The sequence below is a fragment of the Pristiophorus japonicus genome, chromosome 12, assembly GCF_044704955.1.
Source record: "Pristiophorus japonicus isolate sPriJap1 chromosome 12, sPriJap1.hap1, whole genome shotgun sequence".
Lineage (NCBI taxonomy): Eukaryota > Metazoa > Chordata > Chondrichthyes > Pristiophoridae > Pristiophorus > Pristiophorus japonicus.
Window position 1 is genome coordinate 94610778 of NC_091988.1, and position 23888 is coordinate 94634665.

The 23888-nt window shown below is 46.9% G+C and overlaps 1 protein-coding gene across 1 annotated transcript in view; it reads left to right on the forward strand.

Annotated features, from left to right (window-relative positions):
- Window positions 1-23888, forward strand: part of grip2b (glutamate receptor interacting protein 2b) — a gene marked incomplete at its 5' end in the record, with an annotated part of 696297 nt that overhangs the window by 660589 nt on the left and 11820 nt on the right. The window contains 3 exons of the mRNA XM_070895762.1: window positions 3281-3437; window positions 10133-10244; window positions 22636-22869. Of these exons, the coding sequence (XP_070751863.1) occupies window positions 3281-3437; window positions 10133-10244; window positions 22636-22869 (503 nt within the window). The remainder of the gene's footprint in view (window positions 1-3280; window positions 3438-10132; window positions 10245-22635; window positions 22870-23888) is intronic.

Below are 23888 nucleotides of genomic sequence, written 5' to 3' on the forward strand. Positions count from 1 at the left end.
GTGGTGGTACGCTCCACATCATTATCACTCTTTGGGTAAAAAAGTTTCTCCAAACTTTCTTCTTCAATTTAATAGTGACTATCTTATATTTATGCACCCTAGATTTGGACTCTCCACGTGTAAATATCTTCCTTATAGAACCCCTTCATAATTTTAATGCCCTTAATCAGGTCATTCTCAGTCTTCTGTTTTCTAGCCTGTTCAATATTTCTTGATAGTTGTCACATTTCAGTTCTGGTTTCAGCCTTGTAAATCTTTGTACACCTTCTCAATGCCTGCATATCCTTTTTGGAATATAGAGACCAGAACGATACGCAGTATGTGAAGTGTGGTCTAACCAAGATTCTATAAATGTTTAACATAACTGCTCTGCTTTTCAATCCTATTCCTCTAGAAATTAACCCCAGTGCCTGGATTGCTTTTTTATGGCCTTATTAACCTATGATGCTACTTTTAGAAACATAGAAACATAGAAAATAGGTGCAGGAGTAGGCCATTCGACCCTTCGAGCCTGCACCACCATTCAATATGGTCATGGCTGATCATTCACCTCAGTACCCCTTTCCTGCTTTCTCTCCATACCCCTTGATCCCTTTAGCCATAAGGGCCATAATAGAATCGTGATTTGTGAATCTAATCCCAGATCCCTCTGCTCCTAAACCCTATTTCAACTCTTGCTTTCCAAGCAATATGTGGCTTCCTTATCTCTCCGACTAAAGTGCACCACCTCGCACTGATCTATATTGAAATTTATTTGCCATTTACATGCCCATTGTGCATGTTTATTATCTCTTTATATTTTGTTGCAGTCTTTCTCAGTATTAAATGCATGGCAGATGAAGTATAATGTGGATAAATGTGAGGTTATCCACTTTGGTGGTAAAAACAGAGAGACAGACTATTATCTGAATGGTGACAGATTAGGAAAAGGGGAGGTGCAATGAGACCTGGGTGTAATGGTACATCAGTCATTGAAGGTTGGCATGCAGGTACAGCAGGCGGTTAAGAAAGCAAATGGCACGTTGGTCTTCATAGCGATGGGATTTGAGTACAGGGGCAGAGAGGTGTTGCTACAGTTGTACAGGGCCTTGGTGAGGCCACATCTGGAGTATTGTGTGCAGTTTTGGTCTCCTAACTTGAGGAGGGACATTCTTGCTATTGAGGGAGTGCAGCGAAGGTTCACCAGACTGATTCCTGGGATGGCGGGACTTGCATATCAAGAAAGACTGGATCAACTGGGCTTGTATTCACTGGAGTTCAGAAGAATGAGAGGGGATCTCATAGAAACGTTAAAAATTCTGACGGGTTTAGACAGGTTAGATGCAGGAAGAATGTTCCCAATGTTGGAGAAGTCCAGAACCAGGGGTCACAGTCTAAGGATAAGGGGTAAGCCATTTAGGACCGAGATGAGGAGAAACTTCTTCACCCAGAGAGTGGTGAACCTGTGGAATTCTCTACCACAGAAAGTTGTTGAGGCCAATTCACTAAATATATTCAAAAAGGAGTTAGATGTAGTCCTTACTACTAGGGGGATCAAGGGGTATGGCGAGAAAGCAGGAAGGGGGTACTGAAGTTGCATGTTGAGCCATGAACTCATTGATTGGCGGTGCAGGCTCGAAGGGCCGAATGGCCTACTCCTGCATCAATCTTCTATGTTTCTAACTAAACCCCTCAATTTGGTGTCATCTGCAAATTTTAAATTTGTACTTCCAATTCCTGAATCCAAATCATTTTATGTAAATGTTGAACAACAGTGGTCCTAGCACCTAGCAACAGTGGAACACCACTGCACACCTTCACATGACAGTTAAGAGTCAAGCACATTGGGTGTGGGACTGGAGTCACATATAGCCGGACCGGGTAAGGACAGGTTTCCTTCCCTAAAGGACATTAGTTGGGTTGTAACGACAAATCAACAGTTACATGGTCACTTTTGCTGTTAATTTAAAAAAATATTTGTCTTTTTTTTTTAATAAATTGAATTAAAATTCTCAATCTTCCATGTTGAGATTTGAGCTCATGTTCTCTAGATTATTAGTCCAGCAACATAATCACCAGACCACCATGCCATCTGAGTTGGGCTTCAGATCAAGGCAAAGGCCTCGGACTCTCGTGGTGGAAGTGGGCCAGGCAGGGGTTTGAGACCGAGGTAGAGGAAGGATTTGAGGTCACACTCTCTATCTATCTTTCAAAAATATCTCAGCCCTGCTCACAGTGCGGAATGGGGTTGTACAAACTCGGAGGAGGCCAGGTCCAGTCCCTTTTCCAACCTGAGTTGCTGATCCCAGCTCAGATGCCGGCTGGGACCAGCTATAGCAGTTTCGGGGTGAGGTGAAAGCTGCTCCCACTGCCAGTCACCAACCCATGACCCTCGCTGGCAATTATTTGTGAGGGCAGGATCAGGCTCGGCTGCGTCTCCAACACGATCAATCCGCCTGCAGGACGCTCGTTAGGGGCAATTCTGAGATCGACCCGCTGGCAGGGAACGTGGGTTGGAGAATCGGAGCTAACTCTATCTCCAGCCCACGCTCCCAGGAGCGCCAGACTCGGAATTAACTCCCAATCCTCTAGATTGGCACCTGAAGAATGGGCTGCTTGGGCAAGGTAGAATGTTGAACTGTGTGCTTTTCTAATCTCCAGAATAAATGATTCCAATGCTCTCCTGGCTGGCCTCCCACCTTACACCCTCCTTAAACTTCAGCTCATCCAAAACTCTGCCTGCATCTTAACTCACACCAAGTCCCTTTCACCCACCACCTCTGTGCTCGCTGACCTACTGGTCCGGCAACACCTTGGTTTTAAAATTCTCATCCTTGTGCTCAAATCACTCCATGGCCTCACCCCTCCCTATCTCTGTAACCTCCTCCAGCCCTACAACCCCCCAAGATATTTGTGCTCCTCCAATTCTGGCCTCTTACACATCCCCCATTTCCTTTACCCCACCAATAATGGCCGTGCCTTCAGCAGCCTAGGCCCTAAGCTCAGGAATTCCCTCCCTAAACCTCTTCACCTCTCGACCTCTCTCTCCTCCTTTAAGACATTTCTCAAAACCTACCTTTTTGACCAAGCTTTTGACCACCTACCCTAATATCTCTTTGTGCGGCTCGGTGTCAAATTTGGTTTGATAATGCTCCTCTGAAGCGCCTTGGGATATTTACTGTGTTAAAGGCGCTATATAAATACACGTGTTTGTTGTTTCAGGCAAGGTTAGCGACTCCATCCCACCATGTAATGTCTACATTATTATAACGCTGGCTCCTCTCTCCATTAACCCTTTCAGGTCCCTATCATCAGCAGGCGACAGGGAATGTGCTGCATCCTCACAAGTGGCAGGACACGAGTCAAAGAAGCAGCCCACCGCCACGAGCCAATCGTCGGAAGAGCTACCCCTGTACAGACGGTGGTTTCACTGAGGAGGAGTGGGACAAGGCAGCTGGGTAAGAGATGGAGCTCCTTTGCCCTCCGTGTTTAGCTCCCTCTGTCGTCGCCTCCCCCCAACCCACCAAATCGAGTATGTTTCAGCTCAATGGATTGTGGGTGATGTTGACCCAAATTTTGTCTCCTTTGCTCCGTTCCTCTCCAGAAGGCAGTGACTCTTCTCCTTGGGTGTGGGTCCTTGGGCATTGTATGTCCTCGGGTTACTCACTCACGTGCCCACTCTTCGCCCATCAGTCTAGACCGTGCCCGCCCCAGAAAGAGTAAGGACTGCGCACCTAGCACAAGGCCTTGCTTGACTGACACGGAGATTGGAGAGCTGAGGTCGGTGCCTCCCTCCCCTGCCTTGGCAATCTAGTTGACCATGGCAAGCATCATGGTTGAGCCCATCCCTGTCCTCACCTGATACACACACACATGCCCAAGCAAGTCCGGCCCGGGCCGTTGGATCCCGCATGGATAAAGACCTGGCTGATTTTTATCGCCTCTCCAATCCCAGGGTGCTGAGCCGTTTTGTAAAACCACTAACCCTGTTCCACAACTCGGCACACTTAAGGGACTGAAGCTCGGGCCTGTAGGGAAGGGGCTTTAAGGTTGTTAATTGTGTAGCCTAAAGATTGGGGGCAGAGAGAGAAAAAACAGTTACCCTTGGAGATGTTTTTAAAGATCAAAGGTGAGACTTTCTGTCTGTGGCTCAACTATATCCAGCAGGAGTTCTTCAGCGCTCCAGTTATTGGGAGGATCTGTTCCGATGTCCTGTACATCGTGAGGCATTCCCTCTGTTTCATGGGATTCTCCCCCCCACCCCCCTATTTTTATTTGAACACGCAAGTGAAGACATGGGAAGAAGAGACAGGGATGTGTCGATATTTTGATCTACTTGTGAAAACTGAGGGAATGCCGAGGATGGCAAGAAAAGTGTGGGAAAAACCTCAAAGGCCAAAGAAAGTTCAAATATACCTACAGATAAGTCCTGTGTGAGACTGTAGGAATGGAGTACTGCTTTAAACAGAGACTGAGGACCTATCAGGGGACCTGGCTTGGAGGAGTAGCCAATAGAGACGGCGGTAAAGACCCCCCCGCCCTGCCACCCCCACAACCAAGTTAGTGATCATCTTTCAGTACAGTCACACTGTTGGCTCAATTTCTCCTCTCTACCCCCCCCCCAACCCAATCTCACCATTCTTCTTCACTGAAGTATTTGCACAGTCCATAGGCTTTGATGTCCTGTGGGGCTGCACCATTGTACCAGTCTGCTCTTCTCCACTGAACAGGTTGTGGATTGTCTGATCCCTGCATCGCACCTATGAATTGAGATAAGCATTCGGTCTCTCCGCAGCTTAGATTACATAGTTCTTGTATTTATACGAGTTCTAGTTATGTTCCCAAACTGCCACTCTTAAAGGCTTTCATCTCAATGTCGGCACTACCCAGCGCTAGTTGATTCAGTCCTAGTATGTATTGGCACAAGCGACGGAGCCTGGTCTCCAGTCGTCTTGGATCCCCTTGCCACTGGAACAAGACCTTGCTCCGTCAAGCCCGTCTGGTGGCTGGTGTGCAACGGGCACGCCACGTTAAAATAATTTACGAACAGGCATCTTCCACCATTTAAAATGAGTTCATCAGTCACCTGAGTACTCATTTTTAGTGTGGATGCAAGTCATCCTCGACCTCGAGGGACTGCCTATGATGATGATGAGTATACGGTGATGGCTAATACAGCTCTAGAGTACAGTGCTCTTGTATTCGGTGCTGGCCTTACTAGGACAGGCATAGAAACAGCGCAGAAAGAAACCAAAGCTATAGTTAGTTTGTTGTAGGCCTTGGTACCTACAAAGCAAGGTAAATGGGAGCCTGAATGGAGGAAAAGAATCCGCTACAAGGCCTTCTCCCTCCAGGGGTGGACCTCGGCACATTACTGCAGCCTACTACCCTTGTGGCGGCCTCAGTAAGCAGTGGTAACACAGGCAGGTGGCAAGGCGATCCACCAGGGCCATGGCCCTGTAGAAGTCGAATAGCCAGGTGGTGAAGGATAGAATACTAGAGCCTAGACTTCAGTCACTTACCAGCTTTTATTTACAGAGACACACATTATATACCGTGCACCCCCGGTAAGATAAACTCTTCCATTTCCAGAGTGTGCTCCCATATGTATGAACATAAGAGAGTTCCCAATTAATACCCACCACTTGAATACAATGAACAAGCCCTACTCTGCCACCTCCTTGCAGTGGGCAGGGCAAGAGTGGTTCTGACAGTTCCAGCGCTGAAGCAAGTACAGATAGGGTGGTGAGATGGCTGGAGGCCTCACCGCCCAAATTTACCATTATTGCCAACCTGCCTGATTTGGGGCAGGATCGCAGAGGAGGGCGCAAACCCCCAATTTTGGATGTTTGGTGGAGGATTCCATCCATTACTAGACTGCAGGCTATTGAACCAGTCATTTGAAAAGGGAACATTCAAGATGATGGTATGGTCTCAGATCATTTGGGCAACGCACCCATGGGATTAGACAAAACCACAACATGTCTCTTTTCCATTGATGTATGGAAGTGGCGTTAATAGTTCCTTGGGTTGAGGCTTTCCTCAATACCCAGGATTTATATAAATAAACCAGCAAGGCGTTACTAAGATAACCTCTCCTTGTATGGATTGTAACAGTGCCGGTGTTTAGGGGATAATGGAGGAAACAGGGACAGAAACCTGCCTATCTAAGTCAAATAAACCATCCAATTTCCAGACTGACATGACCTCCATTCTTCTTCCACATTTCCCACCAAAAGAGCCTTCATTTTTCCGTTGGATCCAAGAAATGTCCCCCGCCCACCCACACTTGGAATGAAGCATTGTACAGGTTGAACCTTCCTTATCCAGAACTCCCTTGTCCAGAACCGTTCCGGCCACCGGGTGGCGCATGCGCAGAACTCCGACATGAACAAATTGAAGTCCTTCCTCGCTGCCGACTCCCGCAATCGCTGACCTCACCCCCCATGATCTCTGCCGCACTCCCAGCCCCAAGCAAGTCAGCCCCAATATCCCCTTGCTCAGTTACCGGTACCATCCAATTTAACGTGATCACTCCGCGTCCGGAAAAATCCCTTATCCAGAACAGACCAGGTCCCGAGGGTTCCGGATAAGGGAGGTTCAACTTGTATTCACTATTTCTCGCAAACTATTGCTCGTACTTACCGAGGAGTAGATATTTGTTCTGCAGCATCTGGGCAAAGCCGCTGGAGGATTGGATGCTACTAACAGAGTCCGTCCAATCCTTCTTCCATTCAATATAAGTGGAAGGAGAGTCGGACACACTCCATTATGGGCATGTTCTGCTCCAAAGGGGCTTCACGCCCAGGCGGTACAGATTGAAATCTTATGACACAAAGCATTTTCTATAGGTTTCCACAGTTACTTGTTTCTGCAGTTCAATCACACAAGGCAAATTATTTGCCAGATGGTAGCTGCCTGATTGGAAAGTAGAGTGCACCCCGAACCACTGCTGTCTTACAGGGGAAAGGTTAGCCCTGATTAAGAGATGCCCGTTCTATGGCCTGCTTCCTGGGCACCCCTCAATAAGAAACCAATTGATAGTATGCACCAGGATGCTACAAGAAGTAATGCTCACATATTCACAAAACATTACTGTCCACACTTGACTGTAACACGTCTCTCCCAGCGTCACCTGCTATATTGGCTCCCGTAACGATTCTGAATTTGCAGATACTTGGTATATTCCTACAACGTGTGGACGGTGCTTACTAACAAAGCATTTACCTACCTTGTGTGGTCTTCCTCATTCTTCAAATGATATGCAGCTTCCTCACACCATCAGCTCATCCCATCAAGCCCTAAGGTTGAATGTGTTTTGGGGGTTAGGCACTTGGTACTAAATCACAGTTTTCGGTGAAAATGAGCCGGTACAATATTATGGGTCGCGGTTCGTGGGAGCAGGGCACCACTTATAGCGCCCCCTATCTGTAATCTCCCAATGGAATTTTATAAGTGAGCCAATGGCGTGCTTTTCCCAGAACCCAGCAGGCTAGAACTAGTGTGTGTGGAGGATGCAAGTCATTTGAAGAGTGAAGACCCTGCAGGGTAAGTAGTCGATCTTTTGCTGTGAGGGTCAACGTCATTCAGGGCAAAGGATGCAGAAGCTAATGATCCTTTTCAGTGCTCTGAATCTGGTTCATGGCTGGTGATGATGGACACCAGTCTGCTGTTCCATACACCAATGGGATCTAAGCCTTTGAATCCTTAATCTTAAATACTATGATAGAAGAAAGTGCCAGAGGAGGCCAGATCCACCCCCACAAGCCAGGGATGGAGTGTTGGAAGGCGAGTCTCCCTTCTTCCCTTCGTTGACAAGATCTCATACTTTACAAACTTCACTGCCAATTTCCTCCTCCTCTCTTCCCCTGATGGCCATGACACACACCAGTGGATATTCTTCATGTTGAGCCTTGAACATAAGAATATAAGAAATAGGAGCAGGAATAGGCCATTTGGCTTTTTGAGACTGCTCCGCATTCAGTAAGATCATGGCTGATCTTCGACCTCAACTCCACTTTGCCACACTATCCCCATGCCTCTTGATTCCTTTAATATCCAAACTGACAATCCATTTCAGCGCTTCGAATCTGTGCCCTGGCTTGAGATGATCGTCAACGATCCGTTGTTCCATAGACCAGTGGGATCTAAGCCTCAGAATTCTTGATCTTAAATCCGATCATTAAATAAGGTGCCGGAGGAGGCCAGATCCTTCCCCCACAAGGCAGGGAGGGAGTGGTCGGTCTGCTCGACCACAGAAGGCTTCACGGCCCACTCCTGTCCTCACATTGCTGATTTCTCCCTCCGTAGCCCAGGGTGGGAGTGGGGATGGGACGCTGATAGAGGTCGTAGTGTCTCCTTACCGCCGGCCGATCAGGACAAGTTGTGAGGTGGAATCTGGAAACCTTCCGATCTCCAGGGTTGAAGGTTTCACTGAGGGAAAGGACACGGCTGGTCGAGTAGGGTCTGCAGAGGCATAGGAGCAGGTGCCACTTCCTGGGCCCTCAGTTGGTCATTGCACACGGGTTGCGGGGGTGGAGAGAAGGGCCGAGGCTCCACTGGATCCAGGACAAGAAGAGGGTGCAGATGAGGGGAGAGGGGGTGGGGTCTGTAACTGTGGCTTGAGCTCGGTGGTTTCCTGCTGGTGGAAGCGTTATCAAAAGAGCATTAGTAACCGACACAATACAAGATGGCCGCCGGGTTGGCAGCTCCCGAGGAAGCTCCCCTGCCAAAACAACTTCACCCTCGTCATCTCCCGCCTTCCGACAACTTTTCACCCTTACCCTCCCCCCTCCCACTGTCTAAACTTCCCCTAGTCCTAATAGACCCTAATAGGGGGTCCATTTTCTTCATACTTCACTTTAAACCCTAATCCTACAAATCCCACAAATTCGGGCTTACCTCAGGCACGAACCTCCCTTCCAAACATCCACGCATCTCACCGGCGACGACGACCAGAATATCGGCGACTGAACCTCCTATGATATGAGTAACTGACAGTGACATCACGAGAATCAAAAGCAAAGTGATGGGGTGGTGGGGGCGAGGGTGGGGGCGAGAACAAGTACAGAGTTTGGTCTTTAAAACAAAAATTGCAGACGGTTGTGTCTGATTTCCATGTTTGAAATTTCCACATATCTCCGGTCACTCAATAAAAGAAAACCGATTGGCTGGTTCACAATCCCTGATCCAAGGGCTGACAAGAACGATGGTGAGGGAAGCAAAGATGCTTAATAGTATTGAGGAGGCAGAAGGTAAAAATCATCGCAAACCCGGAGTACTGGAGAGTTCTAAAGCTTAGAGGGAAAACTGTGTGCCTGTCTCTTTTAAAAAATAAAAGAGGACAATTGTGTCTAGTATTGACCCAGCAATGTCCCCACCTGCCACATTGCTGGAACGTTTCCCTGGCCCCTCGTGAATGGATCTGAACGTTGATCACACAGTTTGTTGCGTACGTCGCTCCCCACCTTTAGGTCTGTGTGTGCATGTGGGAACATGATAGCTCACAGTTTCTTACTGTCTTCATTGTTTCCCCATCCCTTCACCCTGTTGTCTGTCACATTGTCTTTGTTCTTTTTCTCTTCCCAGGTTGTCTGTGCCTCAGCTCTGAGCTCTTTTCCCATCAGTCTTCTTTAACTAACCGTCTGGGAGACCCCTGGCTTCTCCCACATTCTGCACACCCTCTCGCTTCTTCTGTGTTTCACCAGTGCAAACCAAACCCAAACCCAGCGTATTTCCCTCAAGATGTCTTGTTGTTTATTTTTTTTTCCCGAACTCTTGGCTTTTCTTGTTTGTATCCCGAGTGGCTCCCTCCTTGCCGGAAGCCTGGGTCTCGCCTTTGGGGCCCGAACTGCATGTGCTTGTATCCAGAACCCTGGGACCACTGCAACTGTGCTTTCCCCAACCCTTCCCTTCGCCTTCCTTTGACGATTCACTTCATCATGTGTACAAAATGAGAAGACTGGCAGAAATAGGGTTCTCGCTCCCCCATCCCCCTATCCCCCCCCCCCCCCCCCCCAATCTTTCCATCCACCCATCCATCGCCTCCTCTCTCCCGGTTCAGTTCAGACAGTAAGAGAATCGTGACCTTTGCCCCATGGTACTGAGGGCGTAGAGTTGAAGATACTGACACTTTGGTTCGTACGTTAAACAGATACGTTAGCAACCACAACGGACCCGACCAAGACCAAGAAGACAATTTTTGGTCTCAGGCTCTGGAAGATTTAGAAACTTGCGGACAATCGGAACTGTTGAGAGAAATTGAGGTAACTTTACTCTTGTTTTGTCGTTGTTGTTACACTTGTGTACAATCGTGCGGGCCTTTGGAGGCCCCGGCCTGTGTGAGGCTGCGGCCTAGCTCTTGTGGGTGCCATCATTGTGTTGGGGGCGAGGGGGGGGGTTTCTAGGCATGCTCAGTTCGCTACCCTGGGCAGCGGATAGTATATTCGGGGGGTGGGAGGGGAATGGGCGGGGGGGTGGTGGTCTCCTCTTCATGATTCGCTGTCTGCGGACACCAGCTGGAAGGTGCCCGCGTGTGTGGCCAGTGCGTAGATGATGACAAGCTCAGACACAAAGAATGGGTGCTTGTGCCAGGGGCCAGCGTGAAGCCATTGCCCGAGCAAGAGGACAGGGGGCAGACTAGCGGGGCAGAAAGACTGCGAAGTGAGGCCAACTTACTCAGCGCAGAATGCAGAAATACAAGGAGTTAAAGGATGTGCCTCTATCCAGAATCCTGGGGCTAATGGAACTCCACCCCTCCCCTTTCCCTGGTGCTTTTCATTGCAGTCTGACAACAAATGTGAAAGTTCCGGCTACTGGCAGATGAAAGAAAAGACTCTCTCATTTATATAGTGCCTTTCACCACCTCAGGAGGTCCCAAAGCACTTTGCAGCCAACAATGAAGTACTTTTGAAGAGTAGTCACAGTTGGCACGTAGGGAAACGTGACAGCCAATTTGCGCACAGCAATGAGATAAATGACTAGATAATGTTTTAGTGATGTTGGTTCAGGGATAAATATTAGCCACACACCGTGGAGAACTCCTCTGCTCCTATTCTCTGCAATGCAGTACTCCCTCAGCAGGAGCAGGAGGAGGCCATTCAGTCCCTCAAACCTGCTCCATCATTCAGTTAGATCATGGCTGATCTGTACCTCTACTCCACTTACCCGCCTTGGCTCCATATCCCTTGGTGTGAACATTACAGGAACATTGAAACTCTTAGAGGAACATTGACACACTTGTACAATCATACGAACAATGACGGACAGGTAAAGACCACCTGGTCCATTGAGCGTGTCGCACATAATTGCGATACCTTGTGTATCACAACATATATTCTCTACCGCACCCCAAACCATGTGATCTCCTGAGAGAGGCAAAAAAACAGATTAAAAAACTCAGGCCAAAATCTGGGAAATGCCTCTCTGACTCCTCTAGGCAATCAAAACTAGTTCAGGAGATCACTCTGGCCCTGAATTCCTTGCAGTACCTAGAGGTGATCTCCGGCCCAGCTAGAAACAGGTCCAGCTCTTGCTTGAAGGACTTCAGCGAGTCCACGTCCACCACACAAGATGGCAACCTGTTCCAGAGGTCCACTATTCTCTGGGAAAAGAACCACCTCCTGACATCTAACCTGGTACAACTTAAATTTGTGACCCCTGGTTCTGCCTAACCTAGCTAATTGAAATAAACTGTCAGCTGGAACAGAATATATTTCCTTCATTATCTTATAAACCTCAATCAGACCCCCCCCAAGATCTACGCTGCACTAAGGTAGTAAAGAGTCCCAATTCTTTTAGCCTATTTTGATAACTAAGATGCTTTAGACTGAGAATTCATCTGGTGGCCCTCCTCTGCACCCTCTCCAAAGCCTCAACATCACCCACCATGTGAGGAGACCAAAACTGGACACAGTATTCCAAATGCGGTCTGATTAAGGTCTTCTGTACAAGGACAAAACAATACGTCTTGTCTTATACTCACTTGTCCTATGGATACACCCCAACACCCTATTTGCTCTATTTATCGCTATATGATATTGCTCATGTACCTTTCAGGATGTATGCACTAGAATGCCCAAATCTCTTTCTATCTCCAGCATCTTTAACGACTTTCCCTGGAGGATGTATGAATGTTGAGCATTTGTCCTGCCCACATGCATAACAATGCACTTATCTAAGTTATTCATCATTTTCCAGTCTTGAGCCCAATTTCCCAACACATTAAGATCTGCCTGAAGCAGACGAGCATCTTCTACAGTTTCAACACTCGCACAGATCTTGATATCATCTGCAAATTTGCAGATTGTGCCTCCAACACCTAAATCCATATCATTAATAAAAATAGTGAAAAGCAACGATCTCAGCACTGATCCCTGAGGGACACCACTGGTGACCAGTCTCCAAACAGATCCGAATCTATCTATAACTACTCTTTGCCTGCGTCCTGCCAGCCAGTTCTGAATCCAACTCCATATAGTTCCACTAATACCAGAGGCTTTGATCTTATAGAGAAGCCTATTATGCGGTACCTTGTCAAAAGCTTTTTGGAAATCTAAGTAGACAATGTCTACTAGACTTCCCTCATCCACCAACTTTGTAATTTCAAAAAATACAATTAGATTTGTAAGACAAGATCTTTTTATGAAGCCATGATGGGTGTCCCTAATATGTCCCTCTCTATCCAAGTATCATATATTGCATTCATAATGATTCCTTCCAGCATCTTCCCTATTACGATGTTAAACTAACGGGCCTATAACCTGCGTCTGTCTTGTCAATTTTTTTTTAAAGATGGGGACCACATTAGCCTCCTTTCAGTCTATAGGTACCATTCCAGAGTGCAGTTATCTATTAGACATACAGACTTGCACACCCCATCTCCCTGAGGACCCTCGGGTGGATATCATCTGGCCCGGCTGCTCTATGTTCAAGCTTTTAAACAATATGTTTATTGTTAAACATATTGTTCATTCTTCCTAAAACAATATGTTCATCTATGTTAATACGAGTTTTGTTAGTAACATTAAATTCTAATAGTTGAGCATCATCTTCAAGGGTGAAGACCGATGCAAATTACTGATTTAATATTTCTGCGATACCCAGTGAGTCCTTTTAACCTGTCTTTGAACACCCTTCAATAGCCCAATTGACAGTTCTGAACTCTTCACATAACTGAAAATGCTTTCCCCATTACTTCCACAGTTGCCTATGACCCTTTTTTCCATTAGCCTTTCAGCTAATCTAACAGCAGCTTTTGTTTTCTTTAATTGTTCCTTGTACCCAGCTCTGTTTAGTTGAGTATTACATGTCTTTAATTTATAGAAACATTTCTGTTTATATCTTATTTGTCTTTGTACATAACCAGTCAACCACCTTGGCTTTTTCTTACCGCATTTCCTTCTTTTGACTTTGGGTGCATATTTGCTTGCCACATTTTTTATCTTGTTCTTAAAAGCTTTCCATTTATATTCTCATCACCACCCAGTAGGGTTAGCCAATCTACCTGTTCCAAATCATCTGCCATTTTGGTGAAGGTTTAATCTTCTGGAATCCAGTATGAGTTGCGGGTTCTCAGTACCTTTAGTTCTATTAGCCAATTGGAACCGTATAATGTTGTGATCACTCTTGCCCAGATGTTCCCCCACATGGAGGCCCGATACGAATTCAGGCTCCCCACTAAACACTAAATTCACTATATGATTATCCCAAGTTACTTTATTAACATGTTGAGTCAGGAAACGGTCTTGTATATTTTTGACACATTTTTCAGCTGCACTTCCCACCACAACAGTGGGTAAACCAAGAATGGCAAGAAAATTAAAATCACCCATCAGACAAAAGTAGGATTTTAGATGAAAAGCATTTGCAATCTGTTTCCACAATAGCTCATCATGTTCAGGTCTGAACCGCGGGCCGATAATCATTACCGATAATTAATTCCTGCCTGTGAGCTTGGTCCACTTGAGCCCAGATAGCTTCAGCTGTACCTGATGAGGCAACATCAAGTCTCTCTCTCCAGCTCTTAGATTCTTTCTGATAAAAATAGCAACCCCACCTGCCCTTTGACCTACTCGATCCTTTCTGAAACCTTTGTAGCCCTTTAGGTGAATTTCTGCCCCATCGCTTCCATCCAGCCATGACTCAGAAATACAGAATGGGGCTGAAATTGCGACTGGTGTGAAGATGCAGTAACGCATGGGCGCGGTTGCCAGAGCGCTCAACCCTAGCATTGCCCCTGGGGCTCAGAGCGTTAAAAGTGGTTTGTGCCGGGCACCGCTATTAGCACCAGCGTGGCGCACGCGAGGTCAGCGTGGGGCGATGCCACCGACAGCTTCTCAGGCGAGAAGCTGAGGTGGCTGGGGCACCCCGACTACCTTTAAAGGGGAGGTGGTATTGCCCGCGGCCACCATCTTTTTTCTGTCGGCCGACTTTTCATTCGGCCCGACAATGGCAGCCCAGCACCCCCTCTTGGATGCCAGGCCACTGGCCTGGCCAATGCCCTCCCTAGTGGCCCAGTGGGCGCCACTAAAGCGGGTGCAGAGCTTGCAGTGGCCCTCCCCTTTAAAAGAAAGTAAGGGATGTTGTGACGCGGTACGTCAGCGTGACGCGGTATGTCAGCGCCGCACTGATGTGCTCAGCACAGCACTGAGAGTCGTGTCCCGCACCGGCCCGTGAATGCCTGGTTACCTCCCCACACATTTCTTTGCCTCTACGAGTCCAATTCTGGGCCGAAGGCAGCACTTCCCGTCCATGCGCTAATTCAAATAGTGTACCTCAAACCGGGTGCGGGTCAACTTCACTCCCAATATGTTTCATTTCTCCCAACACAGCAGAGGATTGTAATTCTAATAATTTGCTTCTAACACTCCTTGCATTTACATAAAAGCAATTTAAAGGTCTCCCAGCTAATTTTTTTTGAGTTATTTAATCTTGTATGCTTCCTTCCTGGGTTATCTGTATGTAATGATCAAGTTCCGTGAGAACTTATCTGCACTATCCTCTTCCTGAATTAGATTAAATGCTTTCTGAAAGCATGCTCAACACCTTCTGCCCGCCCGTGTGCTCCCAGGAAGTTCAGATGGAGGCCGTCACACCTAAACAACTCCAGCGAACACCTCCCAATTATTGAAGTGTAGCTTCTTTTTACAAAGGTCCCGAAGCCAGATGTTGAACCCATGATTCAGCTATTCCCCTCCATCGATCCAGACATGGCTGGTAATAGCCCACAGACTACTACCCTTGCACCCCTTTGCTGAAGGTTTGATTAGGCTTTTGTCAAAATCATGCAAAACAAATGGATTTCTAGCCATTATCGCATTAGTACCAATATGTAAACCTGTTACAGTAACCTTTCATCCGATCATCCACACGATCCCGGAGATCAGCTACCTTAGCTCCTGGGAAACAGAAGACTGCTCTTGACAGAGCCTTATCCATCGGGGACTCTATCATCAGGCACCCTATGAGAATTGCACGCTGCCTGTTGCTCGTCTTTGGCTGTTCATCCATCGATTCCCTCTTGGACTTTGCATGCTTTCTCTTTCCTTTTCCAATATGTTGATATGATCATTGAGGTTGATCAGTGTCACAGGTACTGACCTCGCTACCTCTTGTGTCCTCCAAATCGCAAAGCAGGACCTATCTATCTGGGGCAACAAATGAGTACAAGGTAGTGATCGATCCAATCATATCAATAACAATGATGATTTATGTTTCGTCCCAGTCAGGAAGAGTGTTAATTGGTCAATCTTCTCTTTCAAGCAAACTATCTCCTGCTGCAGAGACAAAACCTGAACACGTATTGCAAGTGAAAGCCTGACAAAGCTTCACTTCAACCCCATCTCTTTCCAACGTTACCTTAAAGGTCTACATGGAGCAGTGACACCCTTGTATGAGCAGTGGCACCCTTGCATCAACATTGATACAATTATATAAACTTAGACACCCTTATTTTTTTAAAATTCGTTCCTGAGATGTGGGCGTCACTGGCGAGGCCAGCATTTATTGCCCATCCCTAATTGCTCTTCAGAAGGTAGGTGTGTGGCCAGGGTACGGTAGCGTAGTGGTTATGTTACTGGACTAGTAATCCAGTCGCTTGGACTAATAATCCGTAGACGTGAGTTCAAATCCACGGCATCTGGGAGAATCTGAATTCAGTTAATTAAATAAATCTGGAATAAAAAGCTAGTATCAGTGATGGTGAACATGAAATACTAGATTGTCATTAAAAACCCATGTGGTTCACTAACAGCCTTTAGGGAGGGAACTCTGCTGTCCTTGCCCAGTCTGGCCTATATGCGACTCCAGGCCCATAGCAATATGATTGACTCTCTTAACTGTCCTCTGAAATGGCCTAGCAAGCCACTCAGTTGTACCAAACCACTGCGACAAATTCAGCACTGTGGGAGTACACAAAGACTGCAGTGATTCAAGAAGTGGCTCACCACCACCTTCTCTTGGGTAATAAATGCAAAGCCTTGCCATCCACATCCCATGAACCAATACATTTTTTTAAAGTTGTATCAGGGGACGGAGCAGTTGGACGTCGCCAGTTATTTGATGGGAATGAAGGATTCAGAATCGGAAGCCCAGGGGGCTTTTGAACAAACTGACCGAGGTGGGGCACCAGCAGAAGATGATGGGCCAGATAGAGCGGAAGGTGGAGATAGAAAGGGAGCTGTGGGATAGTTCTTCCCCACCCCCTGCCAAGGATGGAGAGTGAAGGATATCCTATAGATAAGCAATGAATCACTGAATTAGATTTCAGCCTGTAACTCACTTCCAGGTCTCTTCTATATATAACCCCACCCCCGCCCCCGAACCCCTCGATTAGATTCCAGCCTGTAACTCACTCCCAGGTATCCATTATTCTAAACATATATATATAAATCATACAAAATGGTATTTGTTTGTGCAGATGATGTACATACTTTTTGTTACCTGCAGAGGGTGCTGCAGCTTACTAAGTGTCCCAGTCCCATGGGCTGTTGTTGATCACCATACCAAAGTGTTTGGGACTGAATACAGCAGTGCTGCCCTGCAGTGTTGTGCTTGTTTCTAATCTATCAGTTCTTTTGGTCTTAAATGAAGATTAATGTTATTTGTTTCCCTGCCTCCCAGCACTGCAGGAAGACATTCACTGCCTCCACTTCTTCCTCAGTTCATTGCTAAGCTCCAAATTGAGTTTTCCAGCTAACATATCTTTTTAAACATCTTCAAGTCTACTTGTCTTTTTTTTTTGAGTTTTTTCCCCTTCTGTCACAGTTATCCCCTTTGCTCCTATCCTGCTGGTGTGTTACAGTGCAATCGACAGCAGCTCTCCTCCAGTACCTCAATGAGTAGACTAGGCCTATATTCCCAGAGTTCAGAAGAATGAGAGGTGATCTCATTGAAACATATAAAATTCTTAAGGGGCTTGACACGGTTAATGATGAGAAAATGTTTTCCCTGGCTGGGGAATTTAGAACATGGGGTGACATTCTCAGGATAAGGGGTCGGCCATTTCGGACTGAGGAGGAGACATTTCTTCACTCAGAGGGTGGTGAATCTTTAGAAGTCTCTACCCCAGAGAGGTGTGGATGCTCAGTTGTTGAGTATATTTAAAACAGAGGTTGATACATTTTTGGGAATTAAGGGATATGGGGATTGTACGGGAAGGTGGAGTTGAGGTAGAGGATCAGCCCTGATCTTGTTGCATGGCGGAGCGGGCTCGAAGGGCTAATGGTCACCCCTCATGTGGGAGTCTGGTTCACTATTGCACTGTAGGAAGCAGACATGCAGCAACAGTTCCCTTCCCGGGCTCATTAGAACCGAGGCCCCTTACTGCCCCAAGCCCAGCTTGGACAACCTCAGCACAGGGCAGCAATCACACCTGGGATTCTCATCGTTTAAAAGGCTCTGCTATGCTCTGGGATTTTTACTCTGGATATTTCACTTGCGTTCAGTGTCATTGGCCACTTCCGTAGTGGGCCTCATGTCCCCTGAGAACCAGATGTGCTCCTATCGGCCCAGTATCTATCCCAGCTGTGGCTGTGTGGGTAGCATCTTCACCTCTGAGTCAGAAGGCCGCGGGTTCAGGTCCCACTCCAGGGACTTGAGCACAAGGTCTAGGCTGATACTCTAGTGCAGTGCTGAGGGAGTGCTGCACTGTCGGAGGAGCCATCTTTCGGATGAGACATTAAACCGAGGTCCCATCTGCCCTCTCATGGTGGATGTAAAGGATCAGATGGCACTATCTCAAAGACGCAGTTATCCTTGGTGTCCTGTCCAACCTTTATCCCTCAACCAACATTACTGAAAAACAGATGATCTTTTCATTTATCACATTACTATTTATGAGAGCTTGCTGTTTCCTATGTTATAACAGTGACTGCACTTCAAAGAAAAGGAGTTAATGTGCTATAAAGCACTTTGGGATGTCCCAAGGTCGGCCTATATAAATGCAAATTATTTCAACAGCAGCAACAACTTTATTTATGTAGCACCAAGTACTAAACCGTCCCAAGGCACTTCACAGGAGTATTATGAGACAAAACATTTGACACCGAGTCACATAAAGAGATATTAGGACAGGTGAGTGACCAAAAGCTTGGTCAAAGAGGTAGGTTTTAAGGAACATCTTAAAGGAGGAAAGAGAGGTAGCGAGGCGGAGAGGTTTAGGCAGGGACTTCCAGAGCTTAGGGCCCAGGCAAAAGAAGGCACGGCCGCCAATGGTTGAGCGATTAAAATCAGGGATGCTCAAGAGGAACGAAGATATCTCGGGGGGGATTGTGGGGCTGGAGGAGATTAGAGATGGGGAGGGGTGAGGCTACAGAGGAATTTGAAAACGAGGATGAGAATTTTGAAATCGAGGCATTGCTTAACCGGGAACCAATGTAGGTCAGCGAGCACAGGGGTGATGGCTGAGCGGGGCTTGATGCGAGTTAGGACACGGGCAGCTGAGTTTTGAATGACTGCAAGTGTACGTAGGGTAGAATGTGGGAGGCCAGCCAGGAGTGCGTTGGAATAGTCAAGTCTAGAGGTAACATAGGCATGGATGAAGGCTTCAGCAGCGAAGGAGCTGAGACAAGGGCGGAGACGGGCAAAATAGGCTTTTTAAATGTAGGTGGTTGAACAGAGATTCCTTGTCGCAGCACTCCAATGTACTGGAATATATTGCACGCTATACTATACATGGTATCATCTGCGGTGGGTGGGGAAATATTAACTCAAAACCCCATCTCAGATGATAGACCACCAGGCAATGTTATTGAACAGTTGACCTGCTAAATGAGCGGTTTTGAACGCAAGGTATAGATTTTTCTATCAGGAAAGACGAAACAGAATGGAGCTCTTTTCTCTAGAAACGAAGACTGTGGGCTGGAAATTCATCAAAAACCGCTACCACCAGTTTGCTGCCAAACAAACCGCCATGATTCCGTTATGATTTCGAGCCGGAAGATTCATGAAAAAAATGGGGGAAATCCACCTGGTGGGAAAAATCGGCATTGCACAAGGATTCGCAGCGGAAACTGCGATTCTCGTCAACTTTAGTCCGAGGCTGATTACCGATTACCACTTACCGCTGCGAGTTGGGCCGAGGAAGGGCGGAAAACACCCCAAAAAAATTCCAAAAATAAAAAATCACGAAACATTCACAAAACCCTTTTCTAGCGAACTGCTACAAAAGAATTAAAAAGTAAAAACTTTAACTTACCTTTTTGCAAGGTTTCATACCGACCGCTGTTCCAAGGGCTCCTCCAACAGGTTTTCCCATCTACGGGTCACCACTGTGACCAAACTTGGATGGGAGCAGTTTTTCCAGTCTTGCACGCCGGCGATCCGCTCCCTGGCGGTATTTCAAAACCACCGGCAGAAGACTGTAGTGAATTTTCTGCCGCAACGTTTTCCATCCAAAAAGACGAAATCCCCCCGAAAAACACGGCGGAAGGCTGATGAACTTCCAGCCCTGAGAGGTGACCCAATAGATTACTTTAAGATTATGAAAAAGTTCGATAAGGTGGATGTACAGGACGCCCCAAAGCATTTTAAAGTCACCTGTACTTGTGGAGGAGACCAAAACTAGGGATCATAAATATAAGTTAGTCACTAATATATCCAATAAGGAATTCAGGAGAAACATACTTACTCAGAGCGTGGTTAGAATGTGCAACTCGCTCCCACGTGGAGTAGTTGAGGCAAACAGCATAGATGCATTTAAAGGGAATCTAGATAAACACATGAGGGAAAAAGGAATAGAAGGACATGTTGATGGGGTGAGATGTAGTAGGGAGGGAGGAAGCTCGTGTGGAGCATAATTACCAGCACAGACCAGTTGGGCCGAATGGCCTGTTTCTGTGCTGTAAATCCTATGTAATTTTGTGTAATTTATCAACAACAACAAATTGTATTTATATAGAGCCTTTAACATAGTGAAACATCCCAAGGTGCTTCACAGGAGTATTATGAAATTTTAAAAATTTGACACCGAGTCGCATAAATAGAAATTAGTGCAAAAGAACAAGAGGTATCTTTTAAGGAGAGTCTTGAAAGAGGAAAGAGAGGCAGAGAGGTTTAGGCAGCGAGTTCCAGAGCTTGAGGCCCAGGCAATAGAAGGCACGGCCACCAATGGTTGAGCGATTATAATGAGGGATGCTCAAGAGGGCAGAATTAGAGGAGCGCAGACATCTCGGAGGATTGTGGGGATGGAGGAGATTACAGAGATAGGGAGGGGCGAGGCCATGGAGGGATTTGAAAACAAGGATGAGAATTTTGAAATCCAGGCGTTGCTTAACCGGAAGCCAATGTAGGTCAGCGAGCCCAGGGGATGATGGGTGAGCGAGACTTGGTGCGAGTTCGGACACAGGGAGCCGAGTTTTGGATCACCTTTAGTTTACGTAGGGTAGAAGGTGGGAGGCCAGCGAGGAGTGAGTTAGAGTAGTCAAGTCTTGAGGAAACAAAGGCATGGATGAGGGTTTCACCAGTGGATGAGCTAAGGCAAGGGCGGAGACGGGCGATGTTACAGAGGTGGAAATAGGCAGTTTTAGTTATGTCGCATTATACTGAGTTATTGGGTTCACTATTCTTCTCAGAATCAAATCAGTGACGGCACTTTCCCTCTTCACTATATTTCAAATTAAAGCTGAACCTGGGAGACATCGGACCAGAGTTTCACCTTACCACCCGGGCCTAACACTGGCTGTGCAGACAGGCAAAATAGAAACCTCCCAATTTCGATATCAGCGGTTAATTTTCATTGGCAGATTTACGCCCCGATGGCAAGTTAAAAATCTACCCCACTGGGCCTTATTTTTTGGCACAGTTATCCATTACTGTGGAGTTGTCTCACTGGCCTTATACCCCTGATAGCTTTGGACTGACTGCAATCTGCGTGTCACACTGACCATGATACAGCTCCCAATTCTTTGAGATCCCTCAGTGCAAAGGGCAATAAAGCTTTACACTAACAATTGCCCCCACAAATACAGCCCCCACAAATACAGTACCATAAATAGCCCCACTGGGTGCTTGTCATTGAATGGAATGGATTGACCCATTGACCTGTACCAAGCACTGTGAATGATCTGTGAGCAGGACCCCATTCACAGATAATGGCAGCAATTCATTCACGTATCTCAATAGCATATCAGCATGCAAGACCATAATACATAGTTTGTGCAGCATACTGACACAGCTAACAACAACCAATTTCAACCCAGTAGTGTGAAGCAACCAGCAAGGACGAAGCCGATAAGTGCTGCAGCATGGACAAAAATGCTTCCTGGTACATTTTCTCATTGACCCATCGAGGGCCTGAGGAGTTTGTAGATTAGCAATGTTCATCAATCAGAGATTCATTGATTGTGCCACCGTCAGAACTGAATGTCAACATCCTCAAAGTAGATATTGTTAGTGTTACAATCCCCTTGCCTCTGTCTTTTTGTCAATGTAGAATTCAGATTTAAGTTTTAAAAAGGAAGCACTCTTTGTACCTGGAGAGAAACACTTTACACTGTCTCTCTCTCTCTGCTCACACGTGTTGGTGTTGGGCTACCCGTTGAGAGCCCTCTCGCCCAGGGGTGAATGCTGGGTCAACTGAAAATTTCAAAACTGAAATGGATAGATTTTTGTTGGGTAAGGGTATTAAGGCATATGGAGCAACGGCGGGTAAATGGAGTTAAGATACAGATCAGCCATCAGGCCTATACCCATTGGAGTTCAGAAGAATGAGAGGTGATCTTATCAAAACATATAAGATAAATGAGGATATTTCCACTTATGGGGGAAATTAAAACTAGGGACCTAGTCTCACAATAAGGGGCCGCCCATTTAAAACTGAGATGAGGAGGAATTTCTTCTCTGAGAATTGTAAATCAGAGAGCTGTGTAGGCTGGATCATTGAATATATTTAAGGCGAAGATAAGACAGATTTTTGAGCGACAAGGGAGTAAAGGGTTATGGGGAGTGGGCAGGGAAGTGGAGCTGAGTCCATGATCAGATCAGCCATGATCTTATTAAATGGCGGAGCAGGCTCGAGGGGCCAAATGGCCTACACCTGCTCCTATTTCTTATGAAAGGAGGAATGGGCTTGAGGGGCTGAATGGCTTGCTCCTGTTTCCGTGTTTCCTATGTTGTCATACAGTGCTCTAAATCTCTGTCCATGCCATCTCTCTGCAGGCTTCCATAATGTCTGGAAGTGAGCTGACTTTGGGAATCGAAGGCCATCCATTGCAATCCGTAAACCACTCGGGATCAGGAAATCTGCCGGCTGAGGGGTCAGCGGAGTGCAGCGAGAGCCCGAGTGAGTGTCCAGTGGCATCTGCGCTGGGGAAGGACCAACGGTTGGAACTGAAGCAGATTAAAGAGGAGATTAAGGAAATAACATCACCCACTCCCGTTGAATTGCATAAGGTGAGTTTCTATAACCAGTACCATCCAACACTTTAGGATTTAATCTGAGGGACTCAGGGTGACTGATTGTGGCTCGGTTTGGAGAGAGAAAGAGAGTGAGATGTCAGTGAAACTCACTTCCATAATTTTCACCAAGGATCGTGATGTCGGTGCAGAGTAAGCCCATTGACTCCATCCAGCGAAGACGCCTCAACCCCCGAGCCACTCACAGGCCCCCGAGCCACTCACCCGAGCCGCTCACCGGCCCCCGAGCCACTCACCGGCCCCCGAACCACTCACCAGCCCCCAAGCCGCGCTCTGTGAGTGAAGAGGGCACCAACCCAATAGAGGTTGCTGTGTGCACTCCGCTCAGTGCCGTCATCAATGGGCACAAATTCACAGGAGGAGAAGGGGGAGACTTTGTCTGATGAGGGGAAGAATGGTTGTGTCAGGGTTGAGCAATCTGGGCTGGTGAAACGGGACAGAAACACGGGAAGCTAAGAAAGATGAATCGAGGTGGAGGGATCTGATTGCTGCTCTTTCTGTCAGCATGAAGAAGATGGTTGAGTGTGTGTACGTACTTGTGTGTGTATTTTGTTTTTCTATTCATTCTGGGGATGTGGGCGTCACTGGCAAGACCGGCATTTATTGCCCACCTTAATTGCCCTCGAGAAGGTGGTGGTGAGCCACCTTCTTGAACCGCTGCAGTCCGTGTGGTGAAGGTACTCCTACAGTGCTGTTAGGAAGGGAGTTCAGGATTTTGACCCAGCAACGATGAAGGAACGCCGATATACTTTCAAGTCAGGATGGTGTGTGACTTGTTGGGGAATTTGCAGGTGGTGTTCCCATACGCCTGCTGCCGTTGACATTTTAGGTGGTTAAGGTCACCTGTTTGGGAGGTGCTGCTGAAGAAGCCTTGGTGAGATGCTGCAGTGAATCTTGTAGATGGTACACACTGCAGCCACGGTACGTCGGTGGTGGAGGGAGTAAATGTTTAACGTGGTGGATGGGGTGCCAATCAAGCGGACTGTTTTGTCCTG